This window comes from Paroedura picta, chromosome 5, assembly GCF_049243985.1.
Source record: "Paroedura picta isolate Pp20150507F chromosome 5, Ppicta_v3.0, whole genome shotgun sequence".
Taxonomy (NCBI): domain Eukaryota; kingdom Metazoa; phylum Chordata; class Lepidosauria; order Squamata; family Gekkonidae; genus Paroedura; species Paroedura picta.
Genome location: NC_135373.1, coordinates 20,326,726 through 20,353,273, shown reverse-complemented (window position 1 = coordinate 20,353,273; position 26,548 = coordinate 20,326,726). Strand labels below are relative to the sequence as shown.

Genomic DNA, 26,548 nt, shown 5'->3' with positions numbered 1-26,548 from the left:
TTTCATTATCTTATGAATTATTAATATTTATATGCCACTGCTCTTGGCCAGGCCAGCTTGTGGAGGCTCACAACAGTTTAAACGATGCAAAATAAAATATACAATACAACTTCCCAGTTTCCCCCAAAATCCCACCCTGCAGCTGCCAAACCATCTATGCAGGAAGATGTAGCTGGATACCATTGGAGGATATCAGCAGAAGGACCCAAGATTTCCTCCTTAAGCTGGCCTCAACCAAAACCCTGGCAGAAGAGCTCCGTCTTGCAGGCCCTGGTGGGTCTTAGAAGATCATGCTCCAAAGACCAAACGATTCAGTTTATGGAACAAGAGACAATGTTTTGATTTCCATCTCCATCAAGAAGCTACCGAGGGTATCTTTTCAAAAATTGCTCCAGGAACATGAACCTTAATGCACTGTGCAGTTAGTAATGTCCTTCCACTTTATTTCATAGAATCATAGAATCATAGAATCATATAGTTGGAAGGGGCCATACAGGCCATCTAGTCCAACCCCCGGCTCAACGCAGGATTAGCCCTAAGCATCCTAAAGCATCCAAGAAAAGTGTGTATCCAACCTTTGCTTGAAGACTTCCAGTGAGGGGGAGCTCACCACCTCCTTAGGCAGCCTATTCCACTGCTGAACTACTCTGACTGTGAAAAACTTTTTCCTGATATCTATCCTATATCGTTGTACTTGAAATTTAAACCCATTACTGCGTGTCCTCTCCTCTGCAGCCAGCAGAAACAGCATCCTGCCCTCCTCCAAGTGACAACCTTTCAAATACTTAAAGAGGGCTATCATGTCCCCTCTCAACCTCCTTTTCTCCAGGCTGAACATTCCCAAGTCCCTCAACCTATCTTCATAGGGCTTGGTCCCTTGGCCCCAGATCATCCTCGTCGCTCTCCTCTGTACCCTTTCAATTTTATTGAAATTTGGCAAAGGGGGGAGCCCGTTGCCAAGGGAAGAGCCTCTTTCTCTCATCCAAACAGGTCTTTCTGTGGGAAAAGACCCTTCTCCTCAATACCTCAAACGTGGCTTTCTCTTTGGGTATGGCAAGCCATGGCAACATTTTGTGAAATGTTTTTAGAAAATTAACCCACCTCCCTGGAAGAGAAATACCAGTGGATTAACAAACTCTACTTTGGGAGATGATGACTCCACTATCTTGCCACACCTTGTGGATGGATCAGTCATGGGCGTTGCCTGAAATGTTCTTAAAACCAGTCTGCTTTCTTCTCTTCCTGCCATTGTTCGACGAGCTCTGGAAATGCAGGAAAGGTGAGAGCGGAGGAAAAGCCCGGCAACCATCTACCCAGCTATTATTTTCTGCTTCTTCTTCTGAGCTTCAACAGCGAGTCCATTCCTCTTCAAATCGACTCTCCCAACTTGCTCTCCTCCACCCTAGTGCCTTTTGCTTTGTGTTTTGTACTGGAAATATTTTTCAGTTGAACACACATGACGCTGCCTCATAAGGAATTAGACTTTTGGTCCTTCTGAAGGATATTAATTGGTAGACTTGTGGCAAAGTTTTAATAATCTGAATGTCGGCAGTGTTTGGCTGTTAAGCACAGCATGCAGCTGAGTGCATGTAGCCAGAAAACAAAAACAAAGAAAAACACATTCTCCAAGGTTCTGCTTAAATAATATAGAAACTGTTTATTAGTAGACTTAATTCTACACATGAATTAAGTGATGAGGAGATTCGTATTCTAATCTAAATAGCTGGATGGAGAGAAATGCTGGAGGTATTTCTGCACCCACCATGTTGTAGGCTTGAAGGATGGAGAAGGGGGAAGCAGGCCAGTGTGGTAAGAAAGTGTTCCTATCTCTCACTAACTCTATGGTAAAAACAGCTTTCCAGGGGAGCTTTCCAGGCTCCACGGGGATGTTGAATATGAAGAACAAGGAGCAACCAACATGCTGTCCAATAACATATTTTTAATAGGACAAAAGTCTCAAGTCTCTCCGTAGCCATACGTAATGGTAAACCATAGCCTGGTTATTTGAGCCTGAAATTCATGCTCTCTGCTCTGCTTCCCTGCCCCCATCGTCCACTATTGAGCAAACAAAATTTGTTCTAGTTCTCCAGCTCCAGATAGGAAAAGTTGGCCTCAACGGGAATTTTTCAGCCCTGGCCTTGGTCCGGTGGAATGCTCTTCCAAGTGAGTCCAGGACTTTTGGGGACATTAAGCAATTCTGCAGAGCGGCCTTTGTTGACTGTTATTAAAATCTCTGCCAAAACTAACACTGAGAATCCACTTTATGTTCCCTCTCTCCCACCAGAGAGAAGGTAGAGACTTGATATAGCTATCAATTAAATTTAGTGGAGTGATCTTAAAATGTTTTAATGTATTTATAGGGATGTATTTAATATTATATGTTCTATAAAACGTAGTGAGCCACCCTAAGCCTTTGGGGAATGGCTGCTTAAAAATCAGAATATCTGTTTCACATAATATATCTCTGGTAAGGCCTGGGCTCATGGCTTAAGTGCCACTCAGTGCTTAACAGCCACTCAGGGCGGATGTCCCGCCCCTGAGTGCCTCCTCCTCCAACCAGCTTGCCTGTCTGTCCAGTGGCCAGCCAATTGCTTTTGATACCCCACTCCTGACCACCCCTCCTCCTTCCACTTCTCTCTGAGGCTCGGAGGCTGCAGATCTCTGCCGTATGAGAGCTGCCCCTGCCGGTGAGTTCCCTAACAGCTGCCTGCAGCCTGGGGGGAGGGCAAGGCCATCTGCAGAGTTCTTCACCTCCCTAATCTAGCACCCGTTGTATTACTGAATACAAAAGGCTTGGCCCCTAGTAAATAAATAAAATAAAGCCTCCCTTACTCCATCTGTCTTATCAGATCACATTTTGTTATTATTTACAAACCATGTTTTGTAGGATCACTGGGCCATTAACCCAATAAACTGCCTGGAGAGAGAGGCAACACAGGCAGCTACAAGGTATATCTTGTTTTTGTTAGATATTGTAAGTGAACTTGCAAGGGGATCTGGGAGCGAAAGGGTTAAGATAATTCTCTCTCTCTCTCTCTCTCTCTCTCTCTCTCTCTTTCTTGCCTTCTGTTTCATTTTACATTTTTCTTCTCTCTGTTACCTGGGGCTTGGAGCTGTAGCAAATTAATCTTTTTGGAAGTTAATCTGTTCACAATAAGTTAAAAGTCTCTTCTATGTTTTAAAGTAAAATTTCTTTTTCTTGTTACCCTTGAGTTCAGGTCATCTTTGTCATTTGTTCAAAGAACATTTTCCCCTTAACTAGGAAATGTGGAGGATTGGGAATACTGCATAAAGTTTCTGTGCTTTCAAGTCAAATGTGTTTTTTCCCCCACATTTGACCCAATAAAAGCTTGTTCCTATTTTCATGGGAGGAATTCAATTGGGACAGGACAGGAACATGGAAGAGTTTCTTCTGCCAAAACTCCTGTCCCTTTAACAGCAGCTTGAAGGAGGAAATTCAGCTATTATTTAGCCCATTTTGAAAGCCTATCTGCTATGTCCCAAGTTTCCCCCTCTTCCTTCAGTGTACTTCATAGTTGATGTAGCTGCTCCCAACATCACATGAACTCTATGACAAAAGAAAGAAAACCTCAGCAAACCATCACTGCAGTTTCTCATTCATTTGCAAGTTCATGCAACCTTTTACCTGCTAGCTCTGACTCAGTCTTTCTCTCCCTTACTGTACAAGCTAGTGTTGCTAACACCAGATTGTGGGTGGACCCAGGGGAGGGTGGCGATTGGGGAGGGGAACGACTTCAAAGGGATATAATGTCAGTGAGTCCAAAAGCAGCCATTTTCTCCGGGGGAAACTGATCTCTGTTTCATGGAAATCAGTTGTAATAGCAGGAGATCTCCAGCCACTATCTGGAGGCTGGCAACGTTAGCTGCTGGGCAGGCTCTGGGAAGCACTGGCAGTTGGCAGTGCGACCCTCTTGCTTCTGACGTACGTCTCCGTTCTCCTCTTTCACAAGCAGGAGCCAATACATCCTGTGATCCTTACCCCACCCTGGTTATTCACATGTCCCTTTGGGCCAGCCACCCTCCTTTTTCAGGGCTCCTTAGAGGAGCATTTGGAGACAGGATGCTTTTCTGGGGGCCCAGATGGGTGCCAGATTCCAGGGGCGGCTGGCATCCTTCTGGAATTACATCTCTAGGAGACTGGGGTCAGTTTCCCTGGAAAACTGGCATCTTTGGAGGGTAGACTCTCTCATCAGGCCAAACTGTGGCTCTCCACATGTCCATGAACTACAGTTCCCATGAGCCCCTGCCAGGATGTGGCCACCCACTCTGCTCAGAAATCTGTAGGAATTTTCCAGGATGAAGTTGGCAAACCTAAGCTGCACAACCCATGGACTCTGTTGTCATGCAAGGTTGGGGTTGGATTTGAGACCAACAAGTTGACAGAGAGGACATCTTTGCTTGAGGACTTCTGATGGCTCTCAACCATCTTTCTTCCTCTGCGGACTTGGCTTCCATTACCACTAAAAATGATATAACTGTTGGTAGAGTCCAAATATGCAAAGAGGAGTACAGGGACCGAGAGAAAGCAGAAAGGCTCAGTACCTAATTTATCTTTTCATTAGACTTTGACTGTAAATAAATATAGTCCTACTAAAATATTCTACTCTTTTGTCTCTGTTAGGAATGGTCGTAGGCGATGTATAATGTCTGGGTGGAGGACTGACATGGAAAGACAGGTGGTTGAGAGGCTGCACTCAAATCCCCTGTGCCGGAGAGCGTGATCTGCAAACATCTGAAGGACAGTCTGATGACCCCAGCCTTGGAAATCAAGCCCTGTGAGGAAAGGCTGAGGGACTTGGGAATATTCAACCTGGAGAAGAGAAGGTTGAGAGGGGACATGATTGCTCTCTTGGAGTATTTGAAAGCTTGTTTCATAGACAAAGTCAGGAAGCTGTTCTTGTTGACAGCCGAGAATAGGACCTGCAGTAATGGGTTTAAACTATATGTAGAACAGTACTGGCTAGGTTTCAGGAATTCCCCCCCCACACACACACACACAGATAGTTCAGCAGTGGAATAGGTATTTTGACTCTCAAAAGCTTATGCCCTCAAAATCATGTTGGAACCTCTAAGGCAGTGGTTCTCAACCTTCCTAATGCCACGACCCTTTAATACAATTCCTCATATTGTGGTGACCCCCACAACTGAAGATCCATTGTTCATGATTGTATATAAATTGGGTTCAGTTCTGCCTCTTGTCCCGCCATGCCAATCTCACTCTTTTCTGCTGCTCCAGACAGATGAACACTCTATCTTGATCTATCCCACAAGGCTGTTGTGCGGATGGGGACCCCCGCCAAGCTGTTTGCCCTGCCACAACCCCTGTGAAAGGTTTATTCAACCCCCAAAGGGGTCCCGATCTCAGGCTGAGAACCACTGCTCTAAGGTGTTACTGGACTTGAATCTAGCTACTACAGATCTAGTTTTCTACAGATGGTGAAATGGCCAAAGAAAGATTTCCTACACTGGGAAATCCTGCCAAAAGAAAATATAATTGGAACATTATCTGGCAGGATGAATGAACAATCAATATTATCTCCTTGTTTTTCAGATGAATTGAATCATCAGCATCCATGGGTCTTACCATCTCAAGAAAATTTGTAGGAAAAGAACTGGATGAGCTGAAGGCTGCTTTGAACCTAGGAAATATCCAAGAGGTAGAAAGTGAAATCCATCAAGAGTTGAGTTTATTAAAGAACACCAGACTTGACATTGCCATAACAGGAGAACCAGGTTCAGGTAAATCATCCCTTGTCAATGCGCTGCGGGGCATGACAGATTCTGAAGAGGGTGCAGCTGAAACTGGGGTCACATTAACAACAATGGAGACAAAAGGATATCCACACCCTAGGTTCCCTAAAATAACACTATGGGATCTCCCAGGAATTGGGATGTCCACATTAAAACCAGAGGAATACCCCAAGCAGATGAACTTGAGCAGGTATGATTTCTTCATAATTGTCGCTGCAGAACGTTTCACTGCCAATCACACCAAACTGGCCCAGGAAATTCAAGAAATGAAGAAGAAGTTTTACTTCGTGCGTTCCAAAGTGGATCTATGTATGAATTCTGAAGGCTGGAAACCCAATTTCAGTGAAGAAAAAACTCTTGAGAAGATAAGGAGATACTGCTGTGATATTTTGATGGAAATACTGGAGACTTCTCCAAGGGTATTCCTCATCTCCACCTGGCATTTGGACAAGTATGACTTCTCCCTCCTGCAAGATGCTCTAAATAATGAAATTGAATATCTTAGGAAGCGTGTATTGATCCTGGCTTTACCCAGTTTCTCAAGAAAAGCCCTGGAAAAGAACAAGGTTGCTTTGGAGCGTCTTATTTGGAAAACAGCTCTTGTGTCTTGCGCCGCCGGTACTACTCCTGTCCCAGGCCTTTCTCTTTTTTCTAGCACCATTATGTTGGTAACCATCCTGAAGCAGTTCTGCTTCTCATTCGGCTTGGATGAAGCTTCCCTCACTAGCCTTGCAAGCCGGGTTGACAAACAGGTGGAAATGTTGAGAGCTGCTATCAAGAAGTCTCCACTCGCTAGTGAGGTCACCACACTATTTGTAATCAACATTTTATGCAGGTCAAAGTTGTGTTTGACTCTGTCCACCATTGAACTGGTTTCGGACATGGTACCCTCGGTGAACTGTCTATTTGGTGGAGGACTTTCTTTTGTAACTACTTTCTACCTGCTGAAGAGCTTTCTGAAGAATGTTGAGGGAGATGCTGAGAATGTCTTGGCAAAAGCTGCCGAGCCATAAAGAGTCCCATCTAAAGATCCAAAACAGTCGTCCGGGATGGGAGGCCTGAGTGTATAGTAGATGAATGCCAGATGAACCTGGCAACGAGTGGCTGGCATGGGGCAGGGATATAGGAGGTTATGTAACATTGGTAAAGTCACCATTACATCTCTTCCAGGAAGAACAAGAAGTGCCAGTGGGGAATGGGAATGGGAAGGTGACTGTAAGCCGCTTTGAGTCTCCTTCAGGTAGGGAAAAGCGGCATATAAGAACCAACTCTTCTTCTTCTTCTTCTTCTTCTTCTTCTTCTTCTTCTTCTTCTTCTTCTTCTTCTTCTTCTTCTTCTTCTAACTCTAAGAAAAAGCTTTTTGAGATAAAGAATACCTTGGAAAACCTGTAGATTCAAAGGAGTAGCCATGTTGGTCTGAAGTAGCACAATAAAATCAGAGTCCAGTAGCCCCTTTAAAACCAACAAAGATTTATTCAAGGCGTGAGCTTTCGAGTGCAAGCACTCTTCTCAGACTATGGACTGACCATCATGACCTGTGTTTGATATTCTGCCCCAAATCCATAAAAATAAAATTCCCCCACCAGGAAGATTTATAATTTCAGGTTATAATTCAGTCCTTCAACCCTCGGTTGGCAAGTGCACAGCTCTGCTTCCCAACCATATTCTGCACAATCAAGACCCTTCTGGGGGTTCTTGAAGCCTGAAGAACATTTCAGGGGGTTCTCAATGATTTAAAAAAATTGATAAAGGCTGCCTTAGTCCATGTGTACCAATCTTACCACCATATATTAAGGATACTACCAATCTCATTAATAAATTGGGCCAATTGAAATATGTGAGTGCCAATTTTCTTTGAGTAACTCTAGATGTGGTCTCTCTATATACAAACATTCCACAACAAGAAGCACTGTCAGCTGTAGGAAATAGATTGATGAAGAGACATGATTCCCATCCGCCTTCTTTTTTTTCTTGTGGCACTGGCCACACTAATATTAAGCAAGAACTATTTTTTAAAGAGCCTCTTGTGGCGCAGAGCGGTAAGGCAGCAGAAATGCTGTCTGAAGCTGTCTGCCCATGAGGCTGGGAGTTCGATCCCAGCAGCTGGCTCAAGGTTGACTCAGCCTTCCATCCTTCCGAGGTCGGTAAAATGAGTACCCAGCTTGCTGGGGGGTAAATGGTAATGATTGGGGAAGGCACTGGCAAACCACCCCGTATTGAGTCTGCCATGAAAATGCCAGAGGGCGTCACCCCAAGGGTCAGACATGACTTGGTGCTTGCACAGGGGATACCTTTACCTTTACCTTATTTTTGATTTAATACCATTTTTAAAGCAGATTTCAAGATATTGCCATGGGTTCCTTGATGGCTCTGGAAATTGCTAACATGTTCATGGGTCAATTTGCGGAGAAATTGATATAGCTCTAGGAATTGCCAGAATTCACATCTTGGCTTGACCTGAAAATGATGTACCAACATCATGATGTTGTTGCAGGTTTGTCTCCTAATGCCACGGTGAGTGGGGGGTGGGAAATGAGGCTCGTCCGCAGTAGGCCTGGTGACCCTATGGATGAATTATACATAGTATAAGAAATGGAAGTTTACAGATGAGAAAAGGGGGGAGAGAGAATTTCTGTTTGAAACTCTTCCCAGAAAGAACCAATATGGACAGTGAACAACAGGATAATTGTGTGTGTGTGTGGGGGAGGGAATGGGTGCTACTAGATGCAAACTCTTGGAAGGGGGGAGTGGAGCAGAGTGCAGATGAAATGTCTTTCATATTCTAGTTGAGTTCTTATTGGGGAACCCTTTATTAAAGGGTTAACAAAGTAGGTACATGAAAGCTCTTTGCTGAAACTCAAGTTAGCAGAAACCCCTGTGGCTTTAAGGTTACTCCCAACCTGAGGTGCTCCTTGCCACCAAACCCCAGGTGTGAACTGTCACTTTCCCATGTAACAACCCTGCTAAAGTAAAGAGGAGAGGAGCACTATCTGCTACCCAAAGTCAGGAGAAAGTAGAGACATGAGGAGACTTTGGGAAAGTTACAAAATTAAAATAACATAGTCCACATTTTTAATCTACCTGTCATTATATGCTATTAAAGGCTTGTTGTTGTTGATCTACCTGTCAGAATCCATGTTCTTCATGTTGATTCTGCCATACATCTAATCACTTTCTGCATTTGCTGTTTGTATTCCTATACAGAATTGCCTGTTTGCATTGCTTGGGATAAAGGATTAGGTTATTATAGAGTTGGAAGGGGGCATACATGCCATCTAGTCAAATCCTCTACTCAATGCGTGATCAGCCTATAGCATTCTTGATATCTATCCACCGCCTAAAGACTGCCAGTGTGTGGGAACTCTCCACCTCTTTAGGCAGCTGATTCTACTGCTGCACTACTCAGAATATGAAATCCCCTCTCCATCCAATATGCAGCCAGCTGGGTTGCCAACCTCCAGTTGGGGGCCTGGAGACCCTCAGGGAGAAGGGGATCTTCAAGGGAGAAGGACAATAGACCAGGGCCCATTCCGCACACATAGGATAATGCATTTTCAATGTGCTTTGGCAGCTGGATTTTCCTGTGCAGAACAGGATAATCTACTTCTAAAGTGCATTGAAAGTGCATTATCCATTGTATGCAGAATAGGCCCTGGATGGAAGAAAGGAGGTGGGGAAAGAGTATGAAAGGAAGGAAGGGGGAAAAAGAGAAAGAAAAAGAGAAACAGAAACAGGAAAGAAAGGGAAGGAAGGAAGGAAAAGATGAAAGAGAAAAAGGGGAAGCAATGGAGAAAGGAAGAGAGAGAGGAGAAAAAGAAAAAGAAAAAGAAAAAGAAAAAGAAAAAGAAAAAGAAAAAGAAAAAGAAAAAGAAAAAGAAAAAGAAAAAGAAAAAGGAGAGAGAAAGGATGAAAGAAAGGATGAAAGAGAAAAAGAATGAGAAAGAGAGAAAGCAGGGGAGGGGATGGAGGGAAGGAGTGGGAAATGCAGAAAGAAGGGAAGGAAGGAGAAAAAGGAAGGAGGAAAGGAAGGAGAAATGGAGGAAGGCAGGAGAAAGGAGGGAGGGAGACTGAAAGAATGAAGGAAAAGAACAAGGATTAAGGGAGAAAGGAAGGATGAGGGAGAAGATAAAAGACATATAGATCTGGATCTTTGTAAATGGCAGACAATTTGGCAATTTCAGCATAATCCAACCATTTCCTTAACCACTTTTCAGTCAAGGGAATATCAGGGCTCCTCCATTTAGAGGCAAAAACAATTCTAGCTGCAGAAGTCACATACATAAATAAAACTGTAAGATTCTGATGGACCCTGCCCTCTAAAAAAATCCAACAGAAATAGCTCTAGGTTTTTAAACTTTTAAAAAATTCCTCAAGTATATTATCCCAATATTGTCTTGCCTTCTTATATTCCCACCACATGTGGAAAAAGTCACCCCTCTTTCTAAGATTTGTCACATATTTTATAATTCCATTTTGCTACCCTAACAGGAGTAAGATGCCAATGATAGATCATTTTATAAATGTTTTCCGTGATAGAATAGCAAGGGGTAAACCATATATCAAACTTCAATAAACTTTCCCAAGTATCCAAACTCACAGAGTAGCCAAAGAAATCAATACTTTGATTCTTTCTTCTTCCATATTCCATTCTAACAGCTGCTTATAGAGATTTAAAATTTCTTTACCCTCCTGTTTTAATATTTCTTTCTGAAATTAGAATTTTGTACATTGAAATCCTTTTCTGTGTGTTTTAAACAATTCCACCATTTAGTAATATAAAAAACCAATCTATCCTGTGATCTTTCTCTTGATCTCAGTTTAACAGTTTTTCCATCTCTCTATATAAATCAATTCCTTATAGGCATACCAGTTAAAAGTTTCTTTTAATCCCCAAAGTCTGTCTGTCTGTCTGTCTGTCCGTCCGTCTGTCATCCATCCATCCATCCATCCATCCATCCATCCATCCACCCACCCACCCACCCATCATCTATCTATCTATCTATCTATCTATCTATCTATCTATCTATCTATCTATCTATCTATCTATCTATCTATCTATCTATCTATCTATCTATCTATCTATCTATCTATCTATCTATCTATCTGGATTTTTATACTGCCCATTCGTTTCAGCTCTGGGTAGTTTCTTCTGGAGTGTTACCCAAATTGCGTGTACACATGTCCTCAGACATGTGTACTTGAGCTTGTGGGGAAGATTAGCCCAAATGCTAATGGGGGGTAACTAGCTTTATGGATCATTGCCTTTGTATACGAGGGTCGATTACACCCGTAGGAACTCAAGGCGGACAAGATTGTAAATGGTAAAATAGTAATATAAGCTTTATTGAAAAGAAAATAATAAAAGAGCATAAAATAGCTAACACACTAACAAGCAGTCAGATACAGAAGAATAGGGTGGAAAAGTGGGTCCAGCATAGTTACCATTTCCTGTAGAGATGAGAGGCAAGAGAAAGCAAGCTGCACGGAGACCGTGCAAGATGTTCAGATGAATCCCATATCCCAAATGCACACAGGGACTTGCTAAAGGCATTGTTTATATTGGGTTTGGGGGGAGCTGGCTAGACTCAGGTGAGCGTGTGCTGGAAGTTTCCAGGGTCCCCGGAGGCTGGGACAATGTGCGAGGATGGCCTTAAATGGGTCTGGACTATGGTTTTAATGGCTCTGAGGAAGAAAGCCATTGGGTCTAGCTAGTAGAATGTGGGGAGGAAATTTTCTGGTAGTGGGGCCCAGTGTGAAAACTTTATAAGACAGAGGGTTTTCCTAGGAGCCTCTGGGCAAACAGATGGCAGTCGGTTCACTCAATCAGAAATACAATGGGGTGGTGTGGGGGTTTAGGATGTGAACTTGAGCCTGGAGGCACCTAGGTCAGTCAGAGGCTGTCATTTCTTAACCTAAGGCAGAGAGCAAGATTTCTAAGATGGAGTCTGGCCTGGCTCGGCTGACCCTAGCAGTGTCCTAGCTTTGGCTAAAGCCTAGACTATTGTGGGGTGCCATTGGTTATAGAAGACAGTGTGCCTGTCAGTGAGGCAGGGGGTCTTGCCACACGTAACAGGAGAGAGCCATAATAACAGCATAAATGACAGGAGATAAGAAACTACATTAGTCACCTCCTTCGTACAAACTAATTGGTAGGAAAATTTTGTAAGATATGAATAAACTAGTAATCAAGCCCACTGCAGGGGAATGCAGCGGGCGCTAGGGCCTTACCGAAGTGGTCAGGGGCGGCGGTGGGCTGGTCGGCGGCGGCGGCGGGCTGGTCGCGGCGGCGGGCTGGTCGGCGGCTGCAAGCTTCTTCTGTTGGCTGCGGGCTGACGTGGCGAGAGGCGCTTCATGCCTCTCGCCGCGTCAGCCCGCCAGGCAGGCCAGCGTCAGCCCGCCAGGCTCCCTGGGTCGGCGTCCTGACGTCCCTGGGTCGGCGTCCTCTCGCCGCGTCAGACTGGGAGGAACTGCGAGCCGCGCTGCGCGCGGCTCGCAGTTCCTGGAGCTGGGAATCGGAGGGACCAATCGGCAGGTGCTTCGCACCTGCCGATTGATCCCTCCGATTGTCTGTTGTGAGGAAGGGTCCAATCCGGACCCTTCCTCATCACGGACTAATCCCACCTCTACATGCCTTAGCGAATTATTTAGTCCGTGGCTCCCGTGGCGCCACGGGCGGTTTAAAGATGGTAGTAGTGTATGAATGGAACTAGGTTTCTGGCCCAGTACTGTTTGTTTAGTGAGGGCCAGCTATTAGACGGAGCTGGGCTATCCTCTCTGGGGATGTCTTTGTGAGTGAGAGAGGAATTGAGAGAGGAAATGGTCATGAATCTGTGGGATGGAAGAGCATGTACAGTGTTTCTCCCAGAGTGGGAAAGAGCACAGATGTATAAAGTTGTAAAAAACTCTCAGAGTGGGAGAGGGGAAAATGAACTCGAAGAGGCCGTGGGTGTGCTTCTAGGCCTGTGGGGAAAGCCGGGCTGCTGTCGGGGAGGAGGGGGGGAGGAGGCCTTCCCACTGTGCCCAGAAGCACACCTGGGGCCTCAAGGAAGCTGCAGATGTGCTTCTAAGCCTGGGGGAAGGCCTGGCCACTGCCGGGGAGATGGGGGTGGGAATAGGCATTCCCCCCCAGGCCCAGGAGCTTCTGGGCCTGAGGGGAAGGCTGCGCTGTGGCCAGGAGGAAGAGGGTGGAACTCCGGCCTTCCCCCCAGTGCCCAAAAAGTCTCCTTCCCCCCTCCCCCCTTTCTAGTTCCCGTTATATTTAAAAGTACAATGGACTTTAAATCTAGTCTCTAGATAATAATGTCCAGCTCTGCAGGCAAAAATGGCTTCTTTGAAGTCCGGACTCTGAGACATTGTACTATTTTGATGTCCCATCTCCAAACCTCCAAGAATATTTCCAATCCAGGGGTAGCCAACTAACACGTGGGGTCTGGAGAGCTCCTGGAATGACAGCTCATCTGCAGCGTAGAAAGATCAGCTCCCAGGCAGAAAGAACTGCTTTAGATCAGTGTTGTTGTGGAGAAGAAACATGTAAGGCCTCCCATACAAGTTGTTGTTGAATTTAAAGACTTGAGGCCTGCTGCACAGGGTTGTTGTGCAGATGAAACAGGAGACAAAAGAACATCCACAACAGCATCCAGTTTCATCTGCAGAATAACGCTGTGCAGTAGGTCTCAAATCTGTAGAGAGTTGCAAAGAAGAAATTCACATGGCTTGGCTCTATCTAACCTCCAGCCAGAGCAGTATTTTAAGTGAGAAGGGGCTTTTCTGTGGCCTCCTTGTCAGCCAACTGTTTGGCAGAAGTGAAAGCTTCCCCCCCCCCAAAAAAAGGAATGCCCACACCCATGCCCTTAGACCTCTTCATTGCTCTCAGAAATGCCTCCCTCCCCTCATTCAGGGGTTGTTAGAAACTCCTTCGCAGCAGGCTTGAAGGTAGGGAGGGGGAGGGAGAGTACTCACCAGCCACCTGCCACGTCTGTCAATGCTCTTAGCCAAAGTGAGGGAAGTTGTTGGGCGTGACAGTTAGGACAGTCTTGGTGTGAAAAGGGCTGGTGCGGCCTGTCCAAGCCTCTGTTCTCATCCCTCTCGGCAGCCCTACCAACGTCCACTCCCTGCGGTGGTCAGGGGCAGACTGGCAGCGATGTCTCCATATGGCCTCTGGCTGGGCTAGGTGAGCACGCCCTGACAGAACTTTTGAGTGGGCATGACCTGTCTGGGGCTGGGCAAATCATGTCCCGATTGGCCCCTGCCTCTGACAGGCCACGCCCACTCTCTGCCCACTTAGCCCTTAGCAATTTGTTATAACAGCGAGCCCGCTGTTACAGATAACCAATCACGAGGGCAAGAAATGATATGAAATGTATAAAGAGAGCTTAATCGTTGTTTTTTCTAATAAATTGTATGTTTCGTCTGACAGAAGACATGGTTTTCTTCCTTTTGCCAGCAAAATAAATGTTTAACCCTTGGCTCTTTAGTGGTTTTGTCCCTCTGTTTGGCTGGGTGAGCAGGGGGCACCCCTTTTTGCATGGAACAGACAAAAAAGGATAAAGCATGAGAGTCAGTTGTAGAGGATGGTAAACACTCTGTGTTAGTGAAAAAAAGGGGTATCACATGTGTGTTTTAAATGCTTTTAAAAATGTCTTGATGTTTTAATGTAGATATGTTTTGATGCTTTGATGTTTGCTGACTTAGGAACTCCATTTGAGTGTAAAGGAGGAACAGTCATGTTCCAGTGAGCTTTTGGTTGAGGCCAATGATCTTGTAGCATCTATGTAAAGTTCTGCATCTGGGTCAGAAAAATGAAAAACATGCCTACTGGATGGGGGATACGCTTCTAGGTAACACTGTGGGCCATTTCGCACGGGGATCTTTGTTGCAAATTGGTCACTGAATGAAAAATCGCCATTTAAAATAGTGGAATTCGTCGTTTTGCATACCTGGCTTTGTAGTGGAATCAGTTGCGTTTTTTAGCGTTTCCCACAGGCTTCCGGTCTCGGCAGAAATCGCTAGAAAGGAAGCGCTATTGCCAAGCTCGTCCCGCCCCTGGCCGTCAAGCAGCCAATGGGCAGCCGTTAGCATGCTCCCAAACAGCCCCTTTCCCTTTAAGGAAGGTTTTTTTTTAAAAAAAACACACCCATTGTAACGAATCTGAGTAGATTCATTGCAATGGAGAGACCCATCCAGCTGCCTGGGGTGTTTGAGCTGTCGTTTGATTGTTTGATCGTTAACACGCTGGCTCCGAGTGAAAAAAAAAAATCCCCCCCCCTCTCACGGCCCGATTTTCGGCTGAATGGAATGTGTGAAACTGAAGGTCACTTAGTGACTGAAGGGGAGGGACTGAAGCCGGGGAAGCCTCTGTTTGAGCTGTCATTTGATCGTGGCCACGCTGCCTCCGAGTGGAAAAAAAAAATCCCCCCTCCCCCCCCTCACGGGCGCGATTTTCAGCCGAAACAGTGTGAAAAATAAAGGGAAAATACATCAGCAAACGGGCTTCTGCGGGCTTCTTGTGCTTAGTGACTAAACTGCTCTGAGGAGGGACTGCAGCCTGGGAAGCCTCACTGGCTAAACGGAGGCTCGCCGGTGCGTTGATCTCCACTCTCTCGGGGGAAAAAAAATGGCGATCGCTTCGCCGGAAGTTTGGAGGACAGGCTCAGGAGGAGGGACTTTGAAGAACGCGCAACAATGGTAACGCACAGGTCTTTATCGCTATTGTTGCAGATTGGTTGCAGGAGTGTATCGCTTTCCGGAGGGTGAATCCACTTTTTGGGATTCCCCTGAAAGCGCTTAAAACGAAGCGCTTTTTTCTGATCGGTTTCAGGAGTGTTGCAGATTGTCTACGACGTCGTGGGTTATGCCAAATTAGTAGCGTTTTCAATTAGCAACCATTGTGCTATTTTTAAGCCGTGCGAAATGGCCCTGAGTGTGAACGAGGCCTTGGGGTACTTGTGGATTGTAAACTAAACATGAGCAGGCAGTGTGATGCAGTGGTAAAAAAGGCGAATGCCATTTTGGGCTGTATCAACTGGGGCATCACATCAAAATCACAAGATGTCATAGTCCCATTGTATACGATACTGGTCAGACCACACCTGGAGTACTGTGTGCAGTTCTGGAGGCCTCACTTCAAGAAGGACGTAGATAAAATTGAAAGGGTACAGAGGAGAGGGACGAAGATGATCTGGGGCCAAGGGACCAAGCCCTATGAAGATAGGTTGAGGGACTTGGGAATCTTCAGCCTGGAGAAAAGGAGGTTGAGAGGGGACATGATAGCCCTCTTTAAGTATTTGAAAGGTTGTCACTTGGAGGAGGGCAGGATGCTGTTTCCGTTGGCTGCAGAGGAGAGGACACGCAGTAATGGGTTTAAACTTCAAGTACAACGATATAGGCTAGATATCAGGAAAAAAATTTTCACAGTCAGAGTAGTTCAGCAATGGAATAGGCTGCCTAAGGAGGTGGTGAGCTCCCTCTCACTGGCAGTCTTCAAGCAAAGGTTGGATGCACCCTTTTCTTGGATGCTTTAGGATGCTTTGGTCTGATCCTGCATAGAGCAGGGGGCTGGACTAGATGGCCTGTATGGCCCCTTCCAACTCTATGATTCTATGATTCTATGATTCTATCCCCCCCCGAAACCCCTCCCCCACCCCTGTTAGTAATATCTGGCTTGGGAGAAACTTATTGGCAGGGATGAACCTTCTGGCTGACAATGATACCTGTTGCTGCTTTCAACTTATTCCTTGGTTTTAGGTGTTAATGTATTAATGTATTTTTAATATCTAATTTTTAAATTATTTTAATTGTATGGATTATTATGTGTGTTCACCGCCCAGAGCGGGTCTAGAAATTTGATAAACCAATAAATAAAATATTACTCATATGTGCTTCGGAGATGGCTTATGAATGGAATGAAAGTCACTGTATGAAATTCCTGTCCCTGCATTGCTTTACTCAGAAACAGGCCAGTGGTGGATACAATGCCACCGAGTCCATTTTCCAAAGTATCTACTTTCTGCAGGGGAACCTCTCACTCATTTGGAGATGAGCTCAAATTCTGGCTGAATTCCCAGGCCCCATATGGAGGCTGGCATCCCTAGTATGTGTAGATAGTTTATGACGTGTTTTCGTTGAAACTATCCAGCCAGTTTACATTCAAGAAACCATGTGATTTATTTTCTCTCCGTTGCCTGACACCACAGAAGGCTGTTGGCTTCTGGTACTATATAAAGAGGAGCTTGCTTTCTTGTCCAGGGCAAGTGGGAGTAGCAAGGAGAAGAGAAGGCAGGAACCCTCACCCAACAGCTGGTCATCCCCATCATCTGAAGTCACCTCTGGGCTATAAAGGGTAAGCAGATTTCTCCTAATATAAAATTTCTTGATAGGCTTGGGGGGTCTTTCACAAGCCTCTGTGCTGGGCTTCAAAATCTCTGTGAATGTGTTTTAAGAACTCTTTCAACAAAGGAACGCCAAGCCCCTTTTGCGTGATTGGAAGGTCTGGTGGTTACAAAAACGTGCATACTTAAACTGAACAATAAGATCAGAGTTCAGCAGCATCTTTAAGACCAACGAAGATTTATTCAGATCATGATCTTTCGAGTGCAAGCACTCTTCCTCAGACTATGAACTCCCTGCATGACATTAGGCTCCACAATATCCAGCGTTGATATTCTAAATAATTGATACCACAAAAAACACCAGGGCGAATCCGCTCCTTTCAGGTAAGTGAAAATTGGGGTGGGAGGGAAGAGCCTCATTAGAACCACCATTTTGTATATGAGTCGGGGGCAGCAGGAGCCCAGATTGCTAGAAGGTGTGAAAAGGAAAACGAGGTGGTATCTTTGAAGAGCGTTTGTTCTCATTAGTTTTCTCCTTGTGGTGACTATAGTAAGGTTCTCTTTATAGATAAAAAAGAGAAGCTTATTTTGTAGTTGAAGGCTTTCACGGCCTGAATCAACTGACTATTGTAGTTTTCTCAGGATGCTGGAGAGTGTTCTGGCACCACCCTCCCCAATCTCCACCCACAAATCTCCAAGAATACCTCCATCCGGGGCAGTAACCCTATCAGAGAAAGATGTGCTCTTGAGCTCTTGTTCCTCAGACCGTTTCTGCATTAGGAGACACCCCCTCTTTTAGCCTCCCTTTGCATTTCCTTTGGAAATTGCAAGTGGATTCCAGTGTAGCTGCATGTGGGCTTTCCTCCCATTGTTTCCCAGGCTGAAATTCACAACATGCTTTTTACACTGAGTCTGATGGAGGCAGCTTCCCATCACGCTTTGCTTCCTTCCCCTTTTGAAAAAAAACATTGTTTTTGCAAAATGGTGCCTGCTTGCACCTTTGTTTTCATTGCGCCTCTTAATCCAACCATTCTGCACCCTTGATTTCCTCCCCCTCTTCCTTCCAAAGTGTCCTGAATGTAATTTTTAAAAATCCAGGGCTATAATGGTATCCTATATAATAAAACATGCAGGATACTTCTCAAAATGTGCCGGCCCACTGATTGGCCCTCAGGGGGAGGGCCCTTCTCCTCAGGGTCAATCAGAGGGCTGACACACCGTTGAGGCCATGCCTTCCTCCTAGCTGTTGCTGGGGTCTGGGTGGCTACCCGTTGCTGCCATGCACATGTCTCCGTGGCTGCTGCCTGCCTCCTGACCATGCCCTGTGCCCTTATGTCCGCGCAGAGACAGCCCACAGATACTGCCAGGAGGCCACCTGCTGCATCCAGGGTTGCTTTTAATGTGGCCTGGGAGTGGTCCCCGCCACCCCTGCCCAAGTTCCAGTTTCCACTCAGCCATGAAAGACACGTGGGCTCAATACATTTGTATGAGGGATGGAAAAGCCAAAGGAAACACCAATCCTGCAGTGTGCTTTAAAAACAACAATACTATCCCCTCTATTTCTTACTTTCCTGAATTTATAGGCTGCTCTTCTTCTGGTATGAAAATCAAAAGCATCAAGTGTGGATCTAAATCTTCACCAGTGGAGGAATGCTTTTTTATTGTAAGAAAAGACAATTCCCCACACAATGAAATCCAGAATTTTGAAAAAAAAAAGTTCATCTTTATCCTTCATGAGGTAACAAAAATTATCTTGCTGTTCATATTCAGGTCAACTCAACCATCGATAAGAGCAGCTATGGCTGGAAGCAACTCTAAAGAATCCATAAAAAAGGATCTTGCTGAGATGAAGGCCTTTTTGGGACAAAGATATCGCCAATATGCATTAGCAAGGGTTGAGAAAGAGTTAAGATTATTGAAGAACACAAGACTTGATATTGCTTTCACAGGGGTTTCAGGGGCCGGTAAATCTTCCCTTGTGAACGCCTTTCGGAATATCTCAGATTATGAAGAAGGTGCAGCTAAAACTGGGGTGAACCAGACTACTATGGATCCAGAAAGATATCCCTATCCTCAATTCCCAGAACTAACATTATGGGATCTACCAGGGATAGGGACCCGTGAATTTAAACCAAAAGAATACCTAGAAAAGGTAAATTTTAACAGGTATGACTTCTTCATCATTGTTGCCTCAGAACGCTTCACCATAAATGACTCAATGCTGGCCTCAGAAATTCAGAAGACAAATAAGAGATTTTACTTTGTTCGCACCAAAGTGGATCAGGCTATAGATGCTGAAAGAAGGAAGCCAAAGTTTAGTGAGAAACAGACGCTGGAAGTGATACGTAAATACTGCCTTGGCAATTTGAAAAAAGAAGGGGCGGTCAATCCAAGGGTTTTTCTCGTATCCAGCTGGCATTTGAATATGTACGATTTCCCAGATTTGCAGAAGACCCTAGCAGATGAACTGAATGATCTCAAGAGACCTCTTCTAATTATGGCAATGCCTGCTTTCTCAAGAGAACACCTGCGAAAGAAAAAGGCTGCTATGGAGTCCCTTATCTGGAAAAAAGCCCTTTTGTCTTGTGGCATTGGGGCCATTCCTATCCCTGGCCTCTCTCTTATTTTTGATATCACTCTCCTGATGGAAACAATGATACAGTTCTGCAAGGCCTTTTGCTTGGATGAAGATTCTCTCCATAACCTTGCCCAACGGGTTGGCAAACCTGTCGACATTCTGAAATCTGCTATCAAGAAGACTCCTCTGGCCAACCAGATCAACCCAGAATTAGTGCAGTCTCTGTCGTCCAAGTCACTGTTGGTTGTCTCTGCAATGGCGCTGGAAGAGTTTTCTGATTTCATACCTGTCATTGGCTCTCTAGTTGGTGGAGTAAATTCTTTTGCCACCACATTCTACATGCTGAAGCACTTCCTGGAAGATGCAGTGGAAGATGCTGAGAGTCTTCTGGCAAAAGTTACAGAGTACAATTCCTGCTGAGAATAACCTTCTCTCTCCTGTAGCTAGCAAAGAAAATATGTGCCTTTTATTGCAAATAATAATCTTCACTACCTTTTGCTGCCACATTTTGCATGCTGAAGATGCAGATGCTAAGAATGTTCTTGGAAAAGTTGCTGAATAAACATCCTGCTGAACAGTCCAAAGAAGCAAGTGACCCTTCTGAAAAGCTTCTCCAATTAAACTTCATTCTCACATGACTACCAAAGAAAATACAGGTTCTCTGAAACAATATTCTTCACCTCCTTTTAGGGAAAGCTGACTGTTCTTGTTGAACTCTTGAATGGTGTTTCTGTATCTGACCAGAATCAAAGTGTAGGCCTTGAAAGGAAGTAGAGTTTCGCTGGGCTCTGTAGTTCATTGTACGATAGCGGTGGGTTTTTTAATATGTAACCCTTAAAGGTACTAGAATCCTCTCAACCACTGAATTTGTCCACTCATTCAGAAAAGTGCAGTTTTAGGGTGTGTTTCTTTGGGGGCGGGAAAACAGGGGTCTACACCTCACGATTATGTGGTTGTGCATTTTTAGCAATTGTTTTAAAAACTCATTCACAATCTGAATCATTCTTAATCAGTTGGTGATGCTCTCTTTTGTTTGAGTTCTGTGCCACCTTCAGGGGTAGTCAAACTGCGGCCCTCCAGATGTCCATGGACTACAGTTCCCAGGAGCCCTTGCCAGCATTCGCCAGCGAATGCTGGCAAGGGCTCCTGGGAATTGTAGTCCATGGACATCTGGAGGGCCGCAGTTTGACTACCCCTGTATCAAGACGAACAAAGTTTTATTACCGCTATAAGCTTTTGTGCATGCACATGTATCTGAAGATAGGCAACTAGATAGGAGAGGGTGGCATCCCACACATGTAGAAGACTCCAGAAAGGTTTAACAGCAGAATCATTAATTTATTTTAATTTATTCTTGTTATTATTATTAGAAGATTTCTATCCCGCCACTCTCGAAGGACTCATGGAGGGTTACAAAGATAAAACCCATCGAACCCATCAAACCCAGTAACCCCCCCAACACACACACACTAACAATACCCTCCCTTCAACAGCAACCAGAAGATTGGTGGCAAAACATAACTCCACAACCCACAGCAGCCACCCTAGGGGCGAGATGCACATATATCAATACAGCACCCGATCCTATAGAGGGGCCCAGTTGATCTTAACCTTGGTCTCTACCAAAGACCTGCTGGCGGATCATGCTTCACTGCGGTACACTGTTTCAGATCCCAGTTTGAAATTACCCATCTGAAGTCTCCACACTGAAGAAGAAGAAGAAGAAGAAGAAGAAGAAGAAGAAGAAGAAGAAGAAGAAGAAGAAGAAGAAGAGTTGGTTCTTATATGCCGCTTTTCCCTACCCGAAGGAGGCTCAAAGTGGATTACCGTCGCCTTCCCATTCCTCTCCCCACAACAGACACCCTGTGGGGCGGGTGAGGCTGAGAGAGCCCTGATATCACTGCCCGGTCAGAACAGTTTTATCAGTGCTGTGGCGAGCCCAAGGTCACCCAGCTGGTTGCATGCGGGGGAGTGCAGAATCGAACCTGGCATGCCAGATTAGAAGTCCGCACTCCTAACCACTGCACCAAACTGGCTCTGGTATGGTCCGAAGTCCCCAGGATAGAGGCTTGCACCTGCATTTCTGACAAAGGAGATGAAGAAGAGGAGAAGGTGGTTTTTATATCCTGCTTTTCTCTTCCAGAAATAGTCACCTTCCCTTCCTCTCCCCACAACAGATGCCTTGTGAGGCAGGTGAGATCTGAGAGAGCTTCTGACAGGACTACTCTGTGAGAACAATACTAGAAGGGCTATGATGAGCCCAAGTCAACCCAGCTGGCTGCATGTGGAGGAGCAGGGAGTCATATCCGGCTCACCAGATTAGAAGCTGCCCCTCTTAACCGCTACACCAAGCTGGCTCTCATGAGCTCCAACTGGCATCTTGTTCTGGGCAACTGGAAGGCATTATGGGGAATGGGGATTTCCAGTCCCCTGGGTGCCAAAGTGAGCAATAAACAATGGAAGAATTAAGTCCATGCATGGTACCACCAACCAATGGAAATGAAGAAAAAATTCAGGAGGAAGGGAATTGGGCAGCAGCATCTACCTTATAGGGTCCACCTGCATGAAAGATGTTTTTCTCCAATGACTTTTTCTCACCTTGTCCTTCTTCCTCCTCAATTTTCAGGAGACCGATAACCATAAGCCTGATGGAAAATCCTGTCCTACCAACCACTATAGATCCTTGCATAGGTCGTTTTGCTAGGTAACAGGGCAGGGCAGGAGGGTGGTGGAGTGGCAGCTGGAATTTTTAGGATTTAGACTGACTAACATGCTTTCCAGTCATTCAGGAAGCTCTCATAGTTGTAACCTTTCATTTCAAGAGTATTAGCAATGCATGCATGTTTCTGGTTTATGTTTTGACTGCCCAATGTGTTTTCCATGGAGGATGAGTTGAAAACTGTACTGTAGATCCATAGTTATGTATACCTATATACTCCTACCATATACATATCTTTCTGGGCTTTCTCTATCCATGGCCATTACCATTCATTCATGGATTCTGCAGTACCTTCCAATAAACCATTTTTATTCGTATCAGTAAGACCTTGGAGTCTGTCTTCCTCCTGACAGTTGCATACTGTGTTATACCTACCGACAATGATACAATGCTGGCCTCATAAATTCAAAAGATGAATAAGAGATTTTACTTTGTTCGCACCAAAGTGGATCAGGCTATAGATAATGAAAGAGAGAAGCCAAACTTTAGTGAGAAACAGACTCTGGAAGAGATATGTAAATACTGCCTTGGCAATTTGGGAGAAGGATGGGTGGTCAATCCAAGAGTTTTTCTCATATCCAGGAAGCGTTTGAATATGTACGATTTCCCTCTCCTGCAGAAGACCCTAGCAGAAGACCCGTGTGTGTGTGTGTGTGTTGCTAAAGTGAACTGCTGAACACGCTGTCATCGCAATGCAAGTAGAAAGCACAAAGAACAATAGCTGCTTGTACGCTTACATGCAAGAAGCTTCTGGGTTTGAGTACCGGCCTGAAGGCCAAAAGAGATACATGTTATGTGCAAGTGACGTTAATAAAAGGTGCCGTTCTTCGGGGGGAGCGTGGCTGAAAGTCAGCAGACTTCCCTTACACTCGGATACCTGTGTGTGTCTGAATCTCTCTCATCCCAACCGCAAATAAATGTAATTAATTAATAAATAAGAAAGACCAGCCTGAGACAGGGGTACTTTCAGCTGCAGAGAACAGACTGCCTATGGCACTTGAGGGCACCACCACATTTGGAGATGAAGCACCATTGCCCCATGCAGTTGTTTCGGTGTCCCAGCCTCATGGGAATCTCTGTCTGATTCAACAGGACTGTGCCTCTTCTTCTAAGGGGAAGATTGTTTGCTCAAGAGGTCAAAAACTACAGTTTTGCTTGCACACTGTGACTTAGCAAAGCTGTGAGTTTTTTACAGCTTTATAGATCTGTATTACAGAATTAATTTGTATACTGCTTTATATTATGGATATAATATATTATGGATGCCATTAAAGGTTTTTGTATTGCATTGACTTAGCAAAGCTCTTGTCGATTCTTAAAAACAGCATTTAAAACACGTGTCATACCCCTTTCTTCACTAACATAGAATGCTTACCATCCTCTATAACTCCATGCTTTATCCATGTGCATTTCCCTCCCTTCTACTCTGGGAAGTTTTTACAACTTTATACATATGTGCTTTTTCCCACTCTGGGAGGAATGCTATCCATGATCTTACATCCCATAAATTCCCACAGAAGGCTCCTACACTCTTTGCTGAGGATGAGGAATTTAAGAATAGTTGGGTGGCGGTACTTAATAAGTGTTCTCGTGGTTTGATGTTGCTTATGATCGAGAAGTCTGTAGCAAAAATGCCTAAGTTGAAGGCAGAATATCCATCTAAATTAGACGGCATTAAATCCCAGGTGACATCTGAAAGCTTTGAAAGATCTTTAGAATTAGAACTGACTGTTAAGAAGATTTCAGATCAAATTCTAGAGGTAAAGAAAAATAAATTTCTGCAGGACACCCATGATTATTCAAGCACAAATACATTCCGTTGGTTGTCTGGAATTCGTCCTATTAAAACAAATAAGAGGGTTACTTGTCCTGATACTAGTACTGAGCTTGACTCTACCAAGGAGTCTACAGGCACTTCAGGGGATGGAAGTGGACAGTGAAGACCATACCTTGAGAGGAAATTTACAATCTCCTCTGGACCATTTATAATGTAATGACGGGAATTTTGGGAATGTCACAACAGGGGGAAAAGGAGAATTTAGTAGTTAATCTTTCTGATACAAGTCTAACTAGAGAGGAATTAGAAGTGTTACAATATGGTATTAATTTTGTTCCTACACCTAAATATCATGCTTTCAATACTCAAGTTGATTTATATAAATTGATTAGACAACTCAAGCTCAGAGTACATTTTGGATGAAGTGGAACAATCTCCATTTAGACCTTATACCACCTGTTGACTTACCAGCTATAAATAATTTCTGTCGATGCTTTCAAAATGAAATGAAGACCATTTAACAAGAACAACCTTTGCCCGTTTTGAACAATGTATCCCAAGAACGCAGGGAAATTATTTCAGAGTTATCCAAAAGAGAGGACATCGTTTTTAAACAGGCAGATAAAGGGGGCACACTAGTAGTTATAAATATGGAAGATTACATAAAGATGGTGGATGAACTTTTAAGTGATTCCACTGCATATACTCCCTTGGATAAGGATCCAACCCCTGAGGTATCACATCTTATTAGAATAGTTATTGATGGAGCAGTGGGGTCTGGAAAAATAGACAGACAGCACTGTTCCTTATTTGCAGATGCCATGGGGTACCATTATTCTATGCCCTCCATAAGATCCACAAGGAAGGGTTCCCTCCTCCCGACCTCCTGCAGGGTGACTTTTGAAGCCACTAGTGCAATTTTTGGACTCTTTTTTGTTGCCCTTTACTGCTGGAATTCCATCATGAATTAGGGATTCTTCGTATCTTATAAAGATACTTGAGGTGATGACAGTTTCTGTGGATAAGTATATCTGCCCAGCAGATATTCTGTCATTATATACTTCTATTCCATTAGAACAAGATAGCGTAGTGATTGAAGACACTTTGAATTCTAGACAGGTGATTGATCCCCTACAGATTTTTTGATGGATTTGACTGATATTATTTTGGAGCATAAGTTTTTTCCATTTTCAAGACCGTTCTTTTCTCCAGAAAAAAAGGTGTTAGGATGGGATGTTCAACAGCTCCACCCATTGCAATTCTCTTTATGGCTAATATAGAAAGGGAGTTCATCTTTAATCCTGAAAAAAATATTTATAAATGAAATGATTTACTTTGGGAAATTTATTGATGATCTGTTTAGTTTGGTTCATAATCGGGATCAGATTCCTTTGATTCTTCAGTGGGTTAATTGTTTTCATCCCAATATTCGATTTACTGGATATTTTGGTAAACAAAACATGCCTTTTTTGGACCTGGCCTTGATTGTTGTACCAAATGGAAATATTGTTTTGAACTGTATAGAAAATCTACATATAGGAATTCTTTATTGCATTATAGCTCTTTTCACCCCAGGCATTTGAAACAGAATTTACCCTTCAGCCCATTTCTGAGAACAAAATGATTCATCAGCTAATACGTATGAAGTTCAGGCTAATGATCTTTGCGGGAGATTTAAGGACATATAGAGTCATCTTATCTTCTAAGTAACGAGGTGGTGATAATGCCATTTATAATTTTTGGAGATTGGTTGAAGACCTTTTTGTGTGTTCTGAACCACCCCTAATAGCCTTAAAGAGACCTAAAATATTACAGATATTTTAATCCATATTGATTTAAGAAACATACAAAGTGATTCTGAGAGTTCTCTCAGAGTCACAGAGTTCTCTCAGCTCCACCTTGCTCACAAGTATCTGTTAAGCTTCTGCTGAGAGAAGTTAGGGCTTCTCCTTTAAGGGAAGCTTTGCAACATGGGAACCAGGAACGGATGCCCTGGTCAGTCAGGGCTTTTCTACATCATTGGAGGCTCGGCAGCAAGTTATTTCAGGGAAAGCAGAGACAGCTGCATGCTTACTCATGCTGGTCTTTCAAATATCGAGGGTGATATCCACTCCAGAATATCGCATGTTGAAGATGAAAAATTTAAATTGCCCAAAATAAAAATGGAAATCACATTCTGTGTAGACAGCACATACTGAATCAACCTGGGATTAGAATAAATCTCTGTGCAGATTCAACCCTAGTCAGCCTTGTGTCACAAACAATGGCATTGACGCATTTGCAATACTTCATCAGGAGCCACTAAGCAAGAGTTTAGTGTTACTCCACCCTGATGGGTACATATCCGTCAATAGAAAAACACAGAATGCAAGGTG

At 44.2% G+C, this 26,548-nt stretch overlaps 2 protein-coding genes across 2 annotated transcripts; both read left to right on the top strand.

Annotated features, from left to right (window-relative positions):
- The first annotated feature begins 5,594 nt into the window (after positions 1-5,594).
- LOC143837247 (interferon-inducible GTPase 5-like) lies at positions 5,595-8,805 on the top strand. Its single transcript, XM_077336855.1, has one exon. It carries the CDS (start codon positions 5,595-5,597, stop codon positions 6,783-6,785), a length of 1,191 nt encoding a protein of 396 aa, XP_077192970.1. The 3' UTR covers positions 6,786-8,805.
- Positions 8,806-18,897: 10,092 nt separating this feature from the next.
- LOC143838847 (interferon-inducible GTPase 5-like) lies at positions 18,898-20,097 on the top strand. The gene has a single exon (XM_077340757.1). The coding sequence runs from the start codon at positions 18,898-18,900 to the stop codon at positions 20,095-20,097; it is 1,200 nt and encodes a 399-aa protein (XP_077196872.1).
- Positions 20,098-26,548: the final 6,451 nt, after the last annotated feature.